The 20,013-nt window shown below is 29.6% G+C and overlaps 2 protein-coding genes across 6 annotated transcripts; one reads left to right on the plus strand and one right to left on the minus strand.

The window, feature by feature from the left end:
• Positions 1–1,083: 1,083 nt before the first annotated feature.
• Ktub (king tubby) lies at positions 1,084–7,889 on the minus strand. 2 transcript variants are annotated; one of them, XM_064218508.1, is made up of 7 exons: positions 7,683–7,889; positions 7,438–7,561; positions 7,244–7,333; positions 6,012–6,196; positions 3,555–3,738; positions 2,655–2,854; positions 1,084–2,087 (listed from the first exon to the last, which is right to left on the minus strand). In XM_064218508.1, exons 1-7 carry the CDS (start codon positions 7,722–7,724, stop codon positions 1,683–1,685), a joined length of 1,230 nt encoding a protein of 409 aa, XP_064074578.1. In that variant the 5' UTR covers positions 7,725–7,889; the 3' UTR covers positions 1,084–1,682. The 2 variants fall into 2 exon arrangements, with proteins under 2 accessions (XP_064074578.1, XP_064074579.1); XM_064218509.1 differs by lacking the exon at positions 7,244–7,333.
• Positions 7,890–9,194: 1,305 nt separating this feature from the next.
• LOC113391487 (protein tumorous imaginal discs, mitochondrial-like) lies at positions 9,195–19,833 on the plus strand. Of its 4 annotated transcripts, XM_064218528.1 has the most exons (11): positions 9,195–9,395; positions 9,559–9,773; positions 10,010–10,243; positions 10,372–10,540; positions 11,253–11,347; positions 11,664–11,822; positions 12,414–12,485; positions 13,758–13,865; positions 15,273–15,378; positions 17,922–17,950; positions 19,303–19,833. In XM_064218528.1, the coding sequence occupies exons 1-10, from the start codon at positions 9,221–9,223 to the stop codon at positions 17,933–17,935; spliced, it is 1,347 nt and encodes a 448-aa protein (XP_064074598.1). In that variant the 5' UTR covers positions 9,195–9,220; the 3' UTR covers positions 17,936–17,950; positions 19,303–19,833. The 4 variants fall into 4 exon arrangements, with proteins under 4 accessions (XP_064074598.1, XP_064074597.1, XP_026483251.2 ...); XM_064218527.1 differs by lacking the exon at positions 17,922–17,950 and having other exon boundaries at positions 15,273–15,388; positions 19,312–19,833; XM_026627466.2 differs by lacking the exon at positions 17,922–17,950.
• The last annotated feature ends 180 nt before the right edge of the window (positions 19,834–20,013 follow it).

Genomic DNA, 20,013 nt, shown 5'->3' on the forward strand with positions numbered 1-20,013 from the left:
TATTGTTATTATATTACAGACATTTAAAACCTTAATATATACTAGAATAAAATTGTTTTAAAGCGTTAAATTGTGATGGTGGTAATAAGACTGACTAAAAAATTATAATATATATTTGGATAATATACTAAAAATGGCGTAATTTTGTTTCACTAATGACACATATTTAATTTCCATTTGGAATTTACAAAAACACATGCCACTTTTGATATATTCTCTGTTCATACACAGCTTACATAATTATTTATATAAAACCATAGATAATAACTTAATTAATTACATAATCTTAAAAATGATGACTAGTACAAAATAACAATTTATATGTTGGACAATGACACATTATAATGTGATGCAATATATAGGCAAGTTCGTTTAAAAGGAAATATCCATAAATTTGTAGTAATTAAAAATAATTTTGATAAGTTTTAATAAATTACTGGAATGTTTAATTCACATAATATCGATAAAACTATCTACACACTTAATTCTATACATTGACTTATATTTAAATATGGATTCAACTTGGATACTCCACAACCCCGAAGTAATTTGAATAAAACCAATTTTATTTCGTTGAAATTATTAGTCATCTATTGTGCGCGTGCGAGTTGATTATCATTAGAGTCAGAAGTCAGCTAATCACCCACAACACCGTGAGTGTAGGGGTAGTAAGCCTTGACCATTGCCTTATGACTTTTCAGGTTACTACTATAAAGGCCTTGTCACTTGTACAATTATCAATAATTTAAGTACTGAAATACAGAATTAATTTTATATAAAGAATAAGTTAATTTATAAATATGTAAAAATATTAAAATTTACTTTACTGTATACAAGTGATATACAAATATCAACAAATTAATATGGCTAATAACTACACACCACCAGACCATTCTTTATAATGGCAATCAACTTGTGCGCTTACTATAGTGATGTATAAATAAAATATACATTTAAACAATGTATTTATTATGGAACTGCGAAGATTTTGAAATGACAACGGTTGCGGTAAATCCATACTAATCGTTCCTCCTCCTCTCCGTCTCCTCTTGGACCATAAACTAGATGTGTTTTTTAATAATACTATACAAACTATCGTAACTACTTCGTTCACTGATTAATCGATGAAACTAATTCATAAACACAACCTTAGTCGAATAAGCACCGAAAATTATATTATGTGCGTTTTGTTTCATAAAATATAAACATAAATTATTCGTAAAGCTTTTTAATTATTTTAGTCTATTTTTAAACCATAGAGATATCATTCTTTTTTTATGTCTCCATTGTCTAATTTTATATGTGTGATTCTAAATTAGATATTATTTTGCAATAGCATGTAGAAGCAAATATAATGTATGTATTATTTTTGTGCTGATGGTTATATCTTCTTAGTAATTTTAAGTACTCCATAGTTAAAAATAGACTTCAGTAATTTATTGTTGTTTTAGTATATTATTATAAATAATTTACAATTTTATATATGAGTGGTTTTAAAGTGTGTATATTTTATTAATAATATAAATTAAATTTAAATAAATGGAATGTAAACATGATTAAACACTGGACTTCATAATTTGATATTCTTCTTCTATTTGTGATTGAATTAAATTAATTATTAATTTATTTTAAGTAGCCAATAAGAATAATAATAATCAATACAAAAAGATAGGATAATAAAATTACTCGCATGCCAATTTACTGTCAAACGAACTGAGTGCTATACCAAATGCTTGTAACGCACACAGTGGATACCTAAAGTCCATAGTGAACACATCCTCGGAGATCCTACCGAATTGCATAACGACATAATCCGGTTCCGAGTCGTGTACGATCTGAAAGTTTTTCACACTTGCCTGAGTAACGCGTCCATGAAAATTTAAGACGTACGACTGTGTCTCGTCGTTCCAAACGGGCGTTTTGTTGTGTAGGACCACTATATCGTCGAAGTTTTGGCTTTTCCATCGTTCGAGGAGTGATTCACTGTCGTCCTGCGGTGCAATTGTAACTCTTTGTCGATCGGGTGTCATACCTGGTAAGATGACAGTCATTTTGCGAGGTCCTTTGAAGCCTAAGACGTTTGTGTCCTGGAATACCAATAGATTATATAGTATTAGAATATGTTATATATATACAAGCATCCCAAACGATTTAGTTTGAAGCCATCCATCCAAAATTATAATATACTATTTTTAATTGAGCAGGTGTTTATAGTGATTAATATTTGAATTCATTGATTATGTGTTTCTTATATATATATTTTAACTTATTTGAGGTTAAAGTTGTTATGACAACTTTGATGTATGTATTTTAAGAAAAAATATATGATTTTATAATAAGTGCTTTTTTTCATGCAAAATCGATGTATCTGGTGATGATGTCATGGCCACTTATATACATTGGCACTGCAGCAATATTAACTATTCCTTTCCTTTTATGTTATACATGCCTGTAAATATACTGGCTCACATACCAAGAAAAACTGAAACTGTTTGGTAGAAATGATGACTAGGTGCCCACCCCACCCTTACTAAGAGACATACTACTAGTTTAATAATTAAATTATTAAATGATGTTTGATCTGAAGATGGTAGCAGGAGCTTTGACTAACTCTTGCCACGGTGGCGAAGCCGCAGCCAGAAACTAGTACTTACATAAACAACAGCGGCAAGTTCGTGTCGAGGCGGGTCCCTATGGTTTTTTCTCCAAGCTTTACCGTTGTCGTAGACCGTGAAAGCCGTGCCAAGGAGATTGGATCTTAGTTTTCCAGCGAAACTATCAGCTTGGCGTGTCAATTCGGTCGGATCCGTTGATATAAGATAGTTCGATGTTGCTGATTTTTTACGTTTTCGACCTACAAATAAAAAAAAAGTATATGGCATATTTTTTCGGTCAACAGTACAAATATGTAGGTGGTTTAGTTATTGGTTTGCACCATCGTTTTATGTATAATTTCAAAATATCAACTTTCAGGAATTGAGCGAAAACTATACACATATTTATACCTGCTAAAGGAAGCATCGGTGACAATGATTACAAATATAAAATCTACCATGTCACGTTTTATTATTATAACTTATCTTAAATCACAAAATCCCTGATAACAGATATTGTCTGGTATTAAGATAAATGTAATATTTTCTTTAATATTGTATGAGTTATAAATTGACTGAAGAAACATAAGAGACATTATCTCAATTTTTTATTTATCCCTAAATTATCTCTTATGTTGCGTCTAATAATTAATATTTGTTACAAATCAACATGCTCATTCTATTGTTTTTTTTTCAAATCAAATAAAAACATTATTTAAATCTGTATTATATATAACTTCTGCAGTTACTTGGGTATTATATTGGTATTGAATTTAATTTTATAATGTATGCCTGTATATTTGATATTTGGATGTATAATTAATAAAAAAATTATATAATACTTTATACAAATTCAAGTCCTCTACTCAAAAATGTATTTAATCAAATTACTTTTGTCACATTTATTTTATCGCTGTATACTAAATATTTTGTGTAATGTATTGTATTGTTTTCACTCACCAGCTAACAGGAACACTTTCTTGCCATAATCTTTTTCAAGATGCAAGAAGTACGTCGGATACAACCCTCGATCCATGCCCTTTCTATCACGTGCGATACGACACTTGTACAATGTTCCATGTTTTGCTGGAGTTATTACAAACGTCTCCACGGAACCTTCCACAGATCCTTCAATCTCCGCCGTCTGAAAGGAAGACCATCAATTTTAAACCAATCATTAAATTGTGTAATATTTTCATATCAATGATGCAATATAACTCTGGAGAAGTATGTAATTATGTAAATTTTTATAACAATTTCTTACCATGATATTGCTAAATTTTTAGAAACGAAAGTTTTTTAATATTTATGTATTATCAAATATTGATTTAAGTTTTATTGCTTTACCGTTAGAAACTCTTCATAAGAATGAACAATCATACTGTGTTGTTTGTTATGACTAATTAGAAACATGGATTTCAAACGTATACTATACTAGCTTTTGCTTAACACTAACGCACTACTTAAAACCACAATTGTCAACGCTAATTTTAAATATTTTTCATTTATTAAAAAAATTCTCTGCATATGTAGTACAGTTTTGTTTTTGATGTTGGCTAAATCTCGAATAGTCTGGTACAGATGAAATAGTGTAGGTTGAAGCTAGATTCAATCTGCTAGCATGTATCTTGCAAATAGTAGACATATTCTCTCCAATCAAAATGTTTTATAATTTTTGCTTGTTACACAATCAGTACAAATTGTAGGTAAAAAAAATAGACCAAATCTGCCTTACGATGCCAAATCAATAATTAAAGCTCTATTATTAAATACTATTCTGACGTTTCAAAATTTGACAGTTTGCAAAATTAGATTTTTGTTAATAATCTACCTCATTAAATCATTGATTTTAACTTACATATATATATATATATATATATAAAAGACGTTTACATTATATACTTGGTTAATTGCATCACATAAATTATATGAAATAATATTTAATTATTAGAAATAATAATTACGATTACGCTAATTATCCTGTATCATTTTCTATGAGGAAGACTGAGGCATAAAGGATACAAACAACCTTTACAAGGATAACTAGTAATAAAATTTAAAACCTGTATGTCATGTAGTATCATATTTCAGTTACATTAATGTACTTCCATTAATGTAATTTAATATATTATTGATGTATAGTTCGTACAAATGGTCGAAATACATTACTCAACTGTTAGCAATGTATTTTTAAAAATAACTGTTATTCGACAGATTACACCGTAAGGAAATGACAAAAAAAGACGAGTCTGAGAGTCATAACATATATTTCAAAACTAATTTGGGATGCATAAGACCATTTACAAGAAAATAATGACAGAAATAAGACATCTCTACAAAAAAATAACGATGACACGCAAAACTAACTTGTTACATCGGTCAGGATTTAAACTCGTGTTAAAATAAACAAAAAATACCGCAGCGAAAATAATCAGTTTTAAGTCAACAAACAGGACTATTCAGAATAGTTAGTCACGATCTCATTTTTTATATTTATATTATTTGTTATTTAATATAGAGTACATGTATTTATCCTTCATATTAGGACATCAACAAATATAATTGTAAAAAATAGGATTTTTTTTTTTTACAAAATGACTGAAACATCATACATTTGCTTAAAATTTTATCATAGCTCGATATTTTTTTGAGAAATGCGGAATAATACGGCTATCGGGACTGTCTCACTAAAAACTAAAAGTATGGTCACATTAGTTAAACCAATTCCATTTACTTAAATGACACATGTTAATAGTCATGTTCTAATCGTTCAACCTTAATTGGATTATTAATGGTCCAATCAATATATTTTATAACCCAAAATTTATTCAAACACATTTTACAAATTAAATACCAACTCGCGTGATGTGATAAAATCGGTCAAGCACCCTGTGTCACGATGTCAAATAAATTATTTAGTCAATTCATTAAACTACCTAGCTGTGTAATTTTAAAATATAGTTGCCTTTTTGTGGTAGTTTTACTATGTATACAGTATATAACAAATTCGTTTCTGAATGCGGTACCGCCGCGTGCAAAATCATATGGTTATCGGTTGAGTAGTGAAGATATAAAAGTATAATAAACAAACAAGTAAACAAAGTCACTTATGTATTTTTATTATTATTTATAATGTTTGTCACGACTTCGCATGGTTAAAATAATAGTGTACATGAAACATTTATATTGGAGAACAAACAAACAAGAAAACCTTCGTTGGTGAAAGCAGTTGAAAATTCGGCGATTTATTACCAATATTTCATCACAATCTAATGTATGGTTTAGAAACACAAATAACAATCATACATATAAATTTCATTTCTACTAATTAACGTTTACTGGGGCAGTTGACGTCCAAATAATTACTTTGTTATTAAAGGATATAAGATTTTATTTTTTTTCATTACTGCGATTTACCTGGCTTGGTGAAACATCTCGTCGAGGACGGCCTTGGAGTGGAGCGACGGCTGCATCAGCACACACGTCGTCCGTACTCGCATCTCGTCCCATGCTGCATACTGGGACACTTTCTCCTTCCTCTTCGCCACTCCCTTCCCCAACATCATCCCCCACTGTTAGGACTTCAATTTGATTTCCTAATTCTGTAATCAAAAATAAGATTATGAAAAACTTGTTCAGTTATAAATTGAGAAGATTGTGTTGGAGTTGGATTAATATTCTGTTGTCATCAGTAAATTAAACTTATATTGTAAATGTGAACATAAATAGTCAAGCTTTCACATCTTAACTATGTCCAATCATCATGAAATTTTGCACATACATTGTCAGAAATACAGAAATGGACTGAGGGAATAAAGCTCCTGAACCGTCAAACTCCCTAAAAAACCACTTACATATATTATTTGCTATAAAGTGACTTGAGAACTAATATAAAGTTAGTCACTTTTATTAGAAGTCACTACTTCAAAATATAGTTCAACAATTAGAATGTTACCCAGTTATGAGTCACGATCAAAGTTCTCTATACATTACTCATTTCATTGTGGTTGTAATACAGTCATCTGTATTGATTAGCCAGTTCTTAAAATCATAATAATTTTAAAATCTTAATATTATATACTTAAGGCTTACAACCTATGCAATATTTGCGTTCACACAATTTAGTGTATACTAAGATTACAAAAAGTTGGCAGAAAAATTGTTATGCAGAATCTATCTTAAGTTTTAAGCAAATTCAATCACAATGATGTACAAACATTTTGTAACTAATCTTGACGGATTAGGATCAAATGCTTTTTTTACAGGTCATCCTTTATACTTTAATCAAAAATTCTACTCTAAACAATTTTATTAACAAAAAATTAAATTCAATAGTATATATAATTTGTATCTCTTAGGAAGTCCTAAGATTGATTTATCATTTTTATTTGATCAAAAGTATTATTTATAAGGCATTTCGAGTAAAATTTTAATTGTTGCAATAAGTATGTTTAGGGTAATAACGAAATATTGACTACATTTTCTTATATAATGATAAATATAGGATATCAAGAAACTCAATTAAACACAATAAAGCACAGATTCAACAAATAAAATATCTTATACAGCTGGATTAATATAAAATAATGATTATACAACAATAAAATCAAAATACCAAGTCACAAGGAATAAAAATAAATATAACTTACCATCATAGGTGGATATTCTATTTGTTTGGAGGGGTATAACTTGATCGGGATTGACTGGCGACATAAGAAATTGCATGGGACCATCATATCCTGTTATGAACAAAATTAAATAAAACGCATAACAAAAAAAAATTACGAAACATCTATGCGAAAAGACTACAGGTAAATTTTAAATATCCATGCTTCTTACATACCATGAAGTTCACGAGACCGACTTCCAGATATCGGACGTTTAGCAGAACCCACTCTTAAATCGTTAGCCTGGACCATACCAGAATTTTGTCGTTTCTGTTTCATCTTCTGTTCTAATAATTGTCGCTAAAATCGTAAATATTGCGTCATATATTATGAATGACTTTATTACAATTTTAATAGCCATTTATGAGTTATTTAAATATAACAATTAAATATGCTGTGAAAACTTAATACTACTACTTACTTGTTGTTCGATCTTTTGATCCCGAACGTTAACTGAAGCCATGTCGCTTATTTCTTTTAATTTACAAAAATCCTTTACACACCAGTTTTACAATTTATATAGTTTAGACTACAGTTTTCTTTCAAAATTTGATACAATTATTGGCATTTTTTAAGCTCAATTTTTGTTTATAAATCATCTTGCCTACCGTTGCCCAGAGAACTTTGAGTTACCATATAGAAAAATAAATTGAGCATTTTTTATTTCATTGCCAATTTCTTAAAACCTTCTATCTATTTTATATATTTAAATATAAAATCTACTTTCTTTCATATATTATAGTGTATAGTGTAAGCAATAGTACATATCAAGGAATATATCAGTAGCACTTGTCGTAATTTACAATATAACAAGTATGTATAATGGAGGTCAATAAATACTCTTTGGATTTCGATGTCTAGTTTAAAGGTATAAATTATATTCTATCCTATTCAGTCATAATGGTGATATTTTCAGTTCATATATTTGCACTGCCTGTACTACCTTTCGTGCGTTCATATCTTCTTCTGCTAAGGTTTTGCCTAAGAACATTATTTTATGGTATTCTAAATGTTGTATAAACGCCTCATAAAATTACGTGTTCGCGTCTTTACAGATTCAGTGTCAGAGGATCCAAAATCATTTTTTTACAACTATCTTTACCTTAAACGATATTTACATTTTTGTTTTAAAAGTTACAGAGCATAAAATTCTTTACAACCATGACTGGTCATTGTACTATACTATATAATAGAAAAACAAACATATATATTTTTTATTAATCCGTGCATTATTAAAGAATTACATTTTTTTATGAGACTAGATACAACCACCAAATTTCAAATTCCGACTCAACAATACTTTTTATAAATACTAACACTGTATTATAAATATTAACCTTACTTAAACTTTGACTTTGCATGGTTAAAATTACATAATATATTCACAAATCTTACAAGAAAATCAGTATCATCGCAAACCTTAACCAGACGACATTATTAAATTACATTATTATATGTCTATAACTGTTGGATTTTTTATTTACAGAAAATCCTTAACATTAATAAGATTAATCGTTCTAGTTAATATTTCTGTAAAACCCAAAAAATAAAAAAATGACATAGCTACTTATTTTTAATATAACTATGATTCCTTAGGAAGTTTAAACATTTTAAACTTAAAATGTTAGCTGTAAAGCTTAAGTTTGAAACAGAAGTTTAGGCTTTGAGTATGATAATTGATCTTTTAAATGATATGTGCCGTATTAATCGACATAATTTTGTTAAACTATTTTATGTTCTTTAATTAAGCCGAATGTACTATTTGTAATGAAACCCTTCATTATATACCTCATAACATCATGTACCTTAGGTATATATATAATTTAGTGCACATCATTAAAGATATTGATTTATTTATAAAATTGTTTTATATGTATATTGTAAGTTCATAAGTTGCAACTCCGACGAAAAGCGATTTGACATTTAATTATTTTATTTGACATTAGTTTTTCTGTAAAGATGGCTCCGACCCGGAGTATTATTGGATTTTTAAATCCTAAAACTATTAGTGCTGTTTTTAGTTCAAATATATCAAAAACTTCGTGTCGCTTTATTCATAGATGTAATAATTGCAATCATTTTTTAAGGAATCCGGTAGTATCTACCGTGACATTGGGTCGTAAAAATATTAAATGTAAGTTTTACATGCTGTTATTACATCACCGGTATAAGTTTTACATTTTTAAAGTAAATATTAAATCCAATATTTCAAACTATTCCTCATTTTTCACTACAATCAATTCTTAATGTTCCATTTTGGTAAATTCCTTGTGAAACATAACCTCAAATGTTTATAGATGGCGAACTTAGTGCGAGACATCGATACATTCATACTACTTCTAGTTTAAATGCAAGGACCGACTATTATCAAGTCCTCGGTGTATCCAAAAATGCTTCAGCTAAAGATATCAAAAAGGCGTACTATCAGCTCGCTAAAAAGTATCACCCGGATGCGAATAAATCAGATCCAGAAGCTCCGAAAAAGTTCCAAGAAGTTTCCGAAGCGTATGAGGTTAGTAAGAAATACAAACTATAAATTGAAACTTTATCTACTTATTATATCTACGTATTATCTTACTATATAAAATAATCTGGTCTAATGATTTTTATATTGGTATAAATCAATTATTTGGTATATTTTTACATCACCTATGATTACAGTTGTTTCATATAATTCATAGTTATACGAAAATCTTATTGGCTATAAATACTTATCAAGTCATACATTGTTGGTTTATATTTTTGCAGATCCTGTCTGATGAAAACAAACGTAAGCAATATGATACATATGGTACAACATCTGAACAAATGGGCATGGGTGGAGGACCCGGAGGACCTGATGGTTTTACACATCAATGGCAATATAAATCCACCATAGATCCTGAAGAGCTCTTCCGTAAGATATTTGGAGATGCAGGATTCAAAGCTGAATCGTTTAGCGACTTTGCTGAGAGCAAGTTTGGTTTTGGTGCAGCTCAAGAAGTAAGTTTCTAATTTTAATAAATATCTCTGTTCTTTGTTGTAATTGATAAGTTGATGAAACTGATGTTTGTTTTTTCAATAATGGTATTAATATATTTATAATTCTAAGAAAATGTTATATTTTTTAGATAATAGTAAATCTACGATTCACTGAAGCAGCTCGTGGTGTGAACAAAGATATAAATGTCAATGTGGTAGACACATGTCCTAAATGTATGGGGTCTAGGAGTGAGCCTGGCACCAAAGCTATCAAGTGCACCTATTGTAATGGCACTGGCATGGAAACATTTTCTAGAGGTAACAATAAAAAAATTAATTAAATTAATTTACATTTACATCGTGCACTCTTTTTTATAAATGTTCTTGCTTGTATAATTTTATTTTGAAAAGAGAGTACAACATATTTAATTTGTTGCTATCAATTAATTAATTTGAATATAGAATACATTACTGGTTTAATTTTTATTACAGTGTTTGATAGATAAGCTTGTTTTGTGTGTAAAAAAGTTAAATCTAATTTTTAATAAGATACACCTTTTCTACTAGTTTCATTGTATCTAGAATACTGTTATAAAATTTATTAGAAAGAAAAAAGTGTTCATTGAAAACACTCAACATGTATTCTGTTTGATAATTGCAGGAATTATTTTTAGTCTAGGTTTCTAGGAGTTTTATTAAAGTAGTTTTGTCTGATTCCCATACAATAAAAAAAAGGTAGCCAATATTTTTTTCATAACACAATGAACTTCTATACTGAATGTCATTCAGAACAACCACTTGTCAAAGAGTGATTGCATAAGCTCTCATCAAAAAAAAAATTTTTAACTGTACATTAACTAAGTGTAAAATATATTTTATTTTTAAATTACTCAATATTTTTCCTAATTTATATTTTTAAACATCTATTTCATCACAAATCATCACGTCACACCAAACCATCTTCAAATAAATTCCATTTAAGAAATAAAAGATTTATTTGATATAAATTTATTATTGTTGATGTTTTCAGGACCATTTGTGATGCGTTCAACTTGCCGACATTGCCATGGCACTAGAATGCTGATTAAGTTCCCATGTGTTGAGTGTGAAGGCAAGGGACAGACTGTAAGTAATCATACTTAAGTATATTAAAAAAAATAAAATAATCTGAGTGTACCTCATACATTGCTATGTTTATAATCATTGGATACAATGTCTAAAGCATAGCTGCCATCCATTTTGATTTAACGCGGCTAGAACTAAGGTTATCTTGCAATAAAAATAATATGCATAAATATAATACAATCAGTTTCAAGCAAAACGATTTATCTGCACATAGTAGGTTTTATATTAAAGAAATAAGTAATTCCACATAATCTTAATACAAAAATAAAATTTGATAATATTTCTCAGGTTTGATAATATATTTTTTAATTTCTAGGTTCAACGTAAGAAAGTTACAGTTCCAGTACCGGCTGGAGTGGAAGATGGACAGACAGTACGAATGGCTGTTGGCAACAATGAAGTCTTTATAACATTCAAAGTTGAAAGCTCAAGCTATTTTAAAAGAGACGGACCAGATGTTCATACTGATTGCACAGTATGTATTTTATGATAAATATGAACCTGCGGCTTTACTATACAAAATTTATAAAACCACCTATCATCATTTGACCCCCTCGAGGGGTGAATTAAACAAAGTAGACTATGTCCTTCCCCAGGACTCAAATTATGTATCTCCGTACCAAATTTCAACTAAATTGGTTTGTGAAGAGGTAACAGACAAAGTTACTTTCGCATTTGTTGGGGGTTGAATTAAATTTAAATATAATTATGGTATATCTTGTGTCTATGAGAACTTTATTTATTAAAAGGACTTTAACACATACACAAGTACATACATTTATAAAGTCAACCACAAAGAATGTTTAACACTTATTGATTTCTTAAAATATAGTTTACTGATTATTATGTTAAGTGCAACTCTATCTGGTTCGTTACCACCTGATTTCTAATTATTCTACTGTCTTAAATTAATATTTGTATGTCTGAAGAGTTTGTGGACCAGGGTTTACATACTTCTTCCATTTCAAGTGTCCATGGATAACTGTCATGAGGGAACTTCTTTGTCTGACTCCCTAAAATAAATATTAAAAAAATTATTTGAATTTCTCAAATGGTTTTCTCTTAGATTTCAGTGTCACAAGCATTACTGGGTGGAACCGTGAGGATACAAGGCCTTTATGAAGACCATACAATACAGGTAAATATTTCCTATTTGACTGCAAAAACTTTTATATTGCTATATTTATTTTGTCTTTATCTGTATATATAAATCTTTTGTATGTGTGAACTGAACTCCTAAATGGTTGTTTGACTGATTTTGATGAAATTTTAGTAAAGCACTACCGCTTTTTACAAGCGCTGGGTAGTAGGTACCACCCACTCATATATTTCACCGCCAAACATAGTATTGCTGTGATTCGGTTTGAAGGGTGAGTGAGCTAGTGAAACCACACGTACAAGGGACATAACATCCTAGTTCCCAAGATTAGTGGCGCATTGGTGATATAATTGGAATGATTAATATTTATTACAGTACCAATGTCTATGGGTATTGGTGACTATTTACTATAAGCTGGTACATTTGGAAGTCCGCCTATATTTGTAACTAGCTATGCCCGCGACTTCGCGCGCGTTGAATTTAACTAAAAACTTATTGTTGTAGCCTAAGTTGCTACTTATTCTCATCAACTATCTGCCAGTGAAAGTCCTATCAAAATCGGTCCAGTTGTTCCAGAGATTAGCGAGAACAAACAGACAGACAGACAAAAATTAAAAAAATGTTATTTTGGTATATTTAACGTGTACACATACATATCCATTAGTAAAAAGTATTTTAATATTAAAAACAGACACTCCAATTGTATTATATGTATGTATAGATAGAAAAATGATATAAATTTAATGAATAATGACGGAGATAGAATGAGATGTCCAGCATGTCACTTGTTCGATAATGAGTGTTTATTTTTTATAATATATTAAACATGTGAATACAATTTACACTATTCGTGTTGAAGGTTATTTATTTACTTATCTTATTATTATTACAAGTACTCGTTAAGGGAGTCATTGCTGAGATCATAGGTTCTATTTCTTTGTAACATATTATTATGTGTGTGTCATATATAGCTTGTATAATTGTATTTACAGGCTGGTCGTTTGTTTCCTAATTAAAGGTATCCTAGTTTCAAAGCTAGGAATTATGGAAAAAGATAAGATAAGCTTATTCATGACTTAGATAGAATTTAAAGAGTAGGTTAGCTTAATATATTTTTATCAATGAGACAAACTAAATGAATACGTGTAAAGTCCGACAGCGGGGATAAGGCCTCCTCTCCTTTTTGAGGAGAAGGTTTGGAGCTTACTCACGATTTCCTTCACCGAAAACCACGAGATGAATTATAAAATTCACGTCTCGTGACCACTGGGCCATCACAATTCTGTGTATTTATATATTTTTTTGTTACAGATCGTTCCGGGCACGTCCTCTCACAGCATAGTCCGTTTGTCTCGGAAAGGTATGAAGAGAGTCAGTCAGCACGGACACGGTGACCACTATGTGCACATTAAAATACAGGTATTCACTTTATTTTGTTCAAATGTTCTAATTATTATAATATTCCAGTTGTTTCACAATAGTTTCGTGAATATTGTGACAGATTTGTATTTGATAATGCAGGTTTTTTATTTCTCAGCATGAGATCACTCGTAATTACAAATTAAGACTGGTTAAACACGGCACCTCGGCACTAAATAATGAGTTCGATTTAAAACTGCATCGTTTACATCGCTAGGCAACTCGTATACCATTGATGTGTGGTGTTGAAAACGTAAAGCTCGTATGAAGCTCGTAGAACTCAACCAACCAAAAAAAAAATATTTACAAAATGTATTCGGAAAATAGTTATATATCTCGACAGTTTTAGTTAATCGAGTATTACCTAATTCATTCACCGATGATACGTATCTCGTAAGCGACACGATCGCATCTATTATTTTTTATATACAATAGATAATTCTATCGTATCGAACTCTACGTGAGTATGATACAAAAACAATACTTCACTTGAGTTTTTCTGTACCGGTTCTTGTGATTACTGAGTGATTTTGATTGAATCTATATATCCTGTACCGATCGAAGAAGATAAACAAATTTAGATTTACTTATTCCATTAGTTTTGCTAATAGCTCAGCTATATTGTACACTAAATGTTCTTCAACTGTTCTTGATCAATACGATCTTGATAAAATACGATACTATTCCACTGAACTACTTATATCAAATTAATTTCCAAAGTTCCGATAACAGATTCGTTGACGTTCAAAACGCACATCAAAGATAATTCTAGCTCTCGACCAATGAAATCGCGTCAATTTGATGTCAAATCTTATATATTCATAGCGTAAACCGATTTTTGTCCCAGTGATTAAAGGGACGATAGCTGCACATAAAAAATCGGTTACGATCTCATTTTGAAGAGCTCCAGCCGTAGGTGTGCAGAAAAATAAAGATTCTTGATAGCAATTTATGAAATTGGTCCAATTTAAAAAATTATTATTTTTAGTGAGCGGAAAAATGTCACTGGCCGGTTAGAGTACAAGAAAAAGAATGAAAATGTAAACAAACTTAAAGTGAATTGGTATCGACGAACTCCAATTTTAACTTAACTAATGTATACTATTTGACATTTGAAATTTAATTGAATTAAAGTTTCAAAATAATATTTTCTAAAAAAAAAAAGTTTCAAAATAAAAAAGTTAAAAATAATTTTGGCGCCAAATGTAGATGAGTGATTGAGTATACACGAAGCGACTTGCAATTTACAATGAAATGAAATCAAAACCAAATCTGTCATAGGTTTCGAAATTGATAAAAATTATTTTGAATAAACGAGAAGTTTCGCCGTCGACCCACTAGTATTGTTTATTCGGGCTTTGTCCGATTTTTGAAAATCAATTAATATTTTTTTACTTCTTATTTAAGGTACCGAAGACGCTGAGTGAAAAGCAGAAGGCACTTGTATACGCTTACGCTGAACTAGAAGAGGAAACGCCAGGCCAAATACACGGGGTTTCTTATGACAGAGATGGTAAGAAAACGTAGTCTAAAAATTATTATATTTACCTTGTCAAATAAATCTAAATATATTATTTCTTATGCTAATTATGAATTAAATATAAACAAAAAAATAACTGTGTATTTATATGCATTTTTTTACGGAGATTAATTTATGTGTATTGTAACATCTAAAATCACCTAAAGTCAGTTCGCATCGATAGAACTTTTCAAACGGTCAAAGAAACTTGGAGCATATGATATATAACATGGAAATAATGTTCAAATACAGCAAAGTTCTTATTTTCTTATCTTTGCTCCAAGTATAATTATCATTACAATTTATAAATCTATTGGGAGAACTTATTTTGTTAAGATGAATTTGTATGAATATCATGTTACATAAAGAGTGTTAGGAATGATTCTGGGTATCTTATACGCATAAAGCAAAACGAAGTACTGGGAGAAAGGGAGAGAGAGAGAGAGGAGTGAGAGAGAGGAGAGAGAGGAGAGAGAGGAGAGAGAGGAGAGAGAGAGGGGGAGAGAGAGAGGTACAAAGAGCTGAATGGCAACTTAATCCAAAATAAATTTGCATTGCATTATATACCATCTTCAATTTTTAAATATCAGATTATATCATAAAAACATTATTACAATGTTAATAAAACTTTTGTTGCTTAATTGATGTGATGCCGCTTGTTTTTAAATCGATTGCTTAAAAATATGCCTACTAAGGTTTACAATGGCAACCGATGCGATATAATAATGCTGATCTGATTGTAAAGAATTAAAATCAAGAAATAAGAATAACACTCAATAAATAAATAATGAAATGAAACGATAGTTATAAGAACAGTCAGCTGTGCTAACAATGGTTGTTCTGCTTCAGTCATATAAAATGCAGAAAAATATGTCCGTAACTAACTCATACTATCAAAACATTTTCAAATATACTAGGCAGATAGTTTATTAGTAGTCCAGATACCATAAACAATAATCAGCGATGCTTACAATCGCAAAAATATTTTATCAAGCACAAAGTGACTCATTTTCAACGTTAAGTAATTCCCAAAGAAATTTTGTTGTATGTCATGTCAAATAGAGAATTTGTTGCTATTTTGATATGACTTCCGATACTGGTATTATAGGTCCGCAATAATTTCAATAAAATATTTTATTTCGGTATTTATAAAATTGTATATGTCTCTAGCTATGATCAGATATTTAAAGTACCTTTCTTAATAAATTAAATATAAAGTGATTACTATTGAAATTTAAAAGGTATTTGTTCCTTAATAATATCCGCTTCTATTTCGTTAGTACGAACGTTAAGACCAAATGTCTTCGTATGTATGTAGTAAAATGGAGCGCAAGCAAGCAAGAAAAAGCTTGCAGTTTTTCAAGAAATTATTATTTTCCAGCCGATAGCAAAAAAACCGGTAACGCGAACGAATCACAAAGTATACACGAAGCGAATCGCGAACCGGAAACAGAACGTGACGGAACAAAATGGACATTCATAGACAGTTTACTTGAGTCATTGCACAAAAATAGAACTAGTTTCGTAGCTGGTTTCGTTTTGTCTGTTATTATGTGTTTATTCTTCTTAACTAACGACCCCAAAGATAGATATGGAGTATATAAATATGTAGAAAAGAAAGAATCTGAGGGTGAAGCCAGGTATCCCGATGTACCACTCGGGTATAAAGACACGATACGCAAGCATAAGGAAAAAAATCCGGAATTGTATGAAGCGTAAAGCGTTATTTATATTAAATTTCGGATCAATATGGATTATGCATTTTTGATATTTTTAATGTTCGTCTACAATTTTTAAACAGAAATTAAAAAAGAAAACAAATGTCAATACTCGTTCATCAATTTTCGATCAGTAGTTAAAAAAAAAACTATTCTTAATATTTTTGATATCAAATTATTTTCCAAAAAAAGTCGTTCTCGAGAAGTTTAAAGTTACTCGTAATTAAGCTGGTAGTCTTGAGTTGTATCATCTGTAACAGTTTTGAGTCCATAGTGTGGAGACCATAGACGAGATAGAGAGTCTAGAAATGTGTTATCCTAGTGAGAATAATTAAATAAAAGGTTATCTGTTGTTTCGGAATTTAAAGCGAACTAAAAGAATATTCAATAATAGTCTCTGACATTTTGCAAAAACATATCAAAGTTTGGTTGAGTTGCCTTATTACATCAATAATTATTTTTTTTGTAGAAGAATGAAAATAGGGTCGATTTTAATACCCTTATATGCATATTCCCTATTGATTTTAAATGAATTAATTTAATATTATAAACAAAATATGATTCTTAGAAATATGTTATGTATATAAGTTTCTTATATATTTAAAAGCATTGAATGAATAATGTTTTGAATGTGATAGCTTATAGAGGATATAGTATGATGGTTATGTCTGAAATTGTATATAATTTCATTAATATATGAATTATTTGACCGTATCTGTTGTTTCATTTGAATTCCCTTTCAGTCCCTCACACACCATCATGCTATAATCCGAAAATATTTTTTTAGTAAACGCTCTAACAATTATTTTGCTTTCGTAGGTGACAAAATATAAAGAGAAAGCGCTTTTGTAAGTTTTATTTTTTTTAATTTGCACGCTTTGAGGTACCTTAGTACAGTAGACCATTCCCATTAAACACGATCACTAATTTACGAATTTACTTAGAATTTGCATAGTATGTTATTATTATTAGATTGTATATGTAACGACGATAAATAGAATTAAAAAATTATCTCAAAGTAGTCTATATGTAATTTTTTTGACCAATTTGTAATAGGGGCATCTTGTTTTTTCCACCAAAAGATTTTTGTTTATTTCACTTAAATGATCAATATTTTCAATGTGATCAAAGTATTGTGAGTAATTTGATATTAGTATAGGATATATCTTTGTATTAACAAGTGTCCTGTCCAAACAGCAAACTCGATATTAAAATAATAACCATGAGTTATATGACTCGTAGGACAAGACAGGACAAGTAAATGGTTAAACTTGTAAATCCCCAAACAACATTTAATCTCAACATTCATCAAGTACACTAACGACTTATTAACATGGGTACGATATTGCTTGAAATAGACTATATAAATGTTTAAGTATAGGTTGCCGATTCCCATGTCATAGACAATTTCTCCATAAAAGAGCCGCTGGAATTATTCACGACCTTAATTGTATTTTGGGTGTTAAGATATTTGATATAATTATTGTTACAAACCGAGATTGTGACAAGTATATATATATATATGTGTGTATTAGAATATATATATATATATTTGCTAAGAATTATAATTGAATTTGTGTTAACACAACCCAGTAATTGTGACTACCCCTAAGTCGTTCTACTAATTAATAATCATTCTTCTTTAAATATCATACTTAAGAAAACAAAACTAAAGAATAATCTTGAGAAAAACATATTTATATTTATTGATATAGCGTTTGACATTCTAAACTTGTTTTTATCTGACATATAACACAAATGTGTTTCGATTTTGAAGCTAATTTCTACATATTATAAATATACAAATTTACTCATATTTTGTTTTTGGTTTCTTGTCTACTATTAAACATAAAGTAACGTACACATATATAGTATTTAATCTTTATAAATAAAATCACTTCTTGCTATGTATTAACATAAACTTATTATGGTAGCATCATTAGTAGTGTTAACATAATACGCATTAGCTAATGAATTCGTAAACAAAAAATGTCTTTGTAAATTAGACAATTAGTAACTCGAAACGTAGTTAAGAAATAAAGCATAAAATGTCTAGATTATTGCCTTACTATAAAGATTGTACTCGTTTAAAAAATTAAAAAGATGTTTTTTTCATTGTTATTAATTTGTACAAAGTGATTTTGATGATGATTTTTATACACATTTTTTGAAAAATAATTAACTTGTTTATGTTCATCAGGTAAAAAAGTTTCGATATCGGAGCCTCAGAATTTGGTGGACGCTGTCAAAGAAGCGCTTAAAGAGAAGAAAAATATCGAAGGCGGTACATCAGAGACCTCCGAAGAAGATGTCGTGAAAGAGTCCAAGCGCAGCAAGGGTTAAAGTATAAGCTAATTTACATTTTACGGTCTTAATAATAAGACACAATTTGCACACGCACGTAGAAAAATTCCAATGATATAGGTTAAATTCTCGTATTATAAAATTATTTTCTTTTGAATTTACCTTTTATTTCTCTTCACAAAACAAATTGTCGTTTTTTTTTTACTTCTGTACTGTACTGTGATATGAGTTTTGAAATAGTTAAGACATGCAAGATGTTTATAATCGTTATATGGATAAATTTAACGTGATTTTTTTTTCAAATAACGAAATCTATACCAATACAATGTATATTGTAATAATATAACTTTTTCCAATATGGCTGAAATAGATGTACATAACCGTTAACTAGTTTGTAGGATGTGGTAATAAAGAAAAATAATAATAATGATGTTGTTTTATTTCTGTCTGTCGTATCCTCACCCAGTACGTAGATTTATACTAGATATTTTATATTATAGGAAAACCGGTCAAGTTAGACCTATAGTGCTGTTACGGTTATAGCATAGCAGCTGTTGCTATCAAATATTGCTGATTGATATCAAATCAAAAAAATATAAATCAGTAT

This window comes from Vanessa tameamea, chromosome 22 (assembly GCF_037043105.1).
Source record: "Vanessa tameamea isolate UH-Manoa-2023 chromosome 22, ilVanTame1 primary haplotype, whole genome shotgun sequence".
Taxonomy (NCBI): Eukaryota; Metazoa; Arthropoda; class Insecta; order Lepidoptera; family Nymphalidae; genus Vanessa; species Vanessa tameamea.

What these genes read in the sequence shown, in the direction of transcription:
- Ktub (XM_064218508.1), bottom strand. Translation starts at nt 7,724, where the DNA reads ATGGCTTCAGTTAACGTTCGGGATCAAAAGATCGAACAACAA. An exon ending in TAGAATATCCACCTATGATG is followed by an intron (nt 6,197 to 7,243) that starts GTAAGTTATATT and finishes TTTTGATTACAG; the next exon opens with AATTAGGAAATCAAATTGAA. An exon ending in GAGATGTTTCACCAAGCCAG is followed by an intron (nt 3,739 to 6,011) that starts GTAAATCGCAGT and finishes TCTTCCTTTCAG; the next exon opens with ACGGCGGAGATTGAAGGATC.
- LOC113391487 (XM_026627465.2), top strand. Translation starts at nt 9,221, where the DNA reads ATGGCTCCGACCCGGAGTATTATTGGATTTTTAAATCCTAAAACTATT. An exon ending in ATGTGCACATTAAAATACAG is followed by an intron (nt 13,866 to 15,272) that starts GTATTCACTTTA and finishes TTCTTATTTAAG; the next exon opens with GTACCGAAGACGCTGAGTGA. An exon ending in GGTTTCTTATGACAGAGATG is followed by an intron (nt 15,379 to 16,765) that starts GTAAGAAAACGT and finishes ATTATTTTCCAG; the next exon opens with CCGATAGCAAAAAAACCGGT.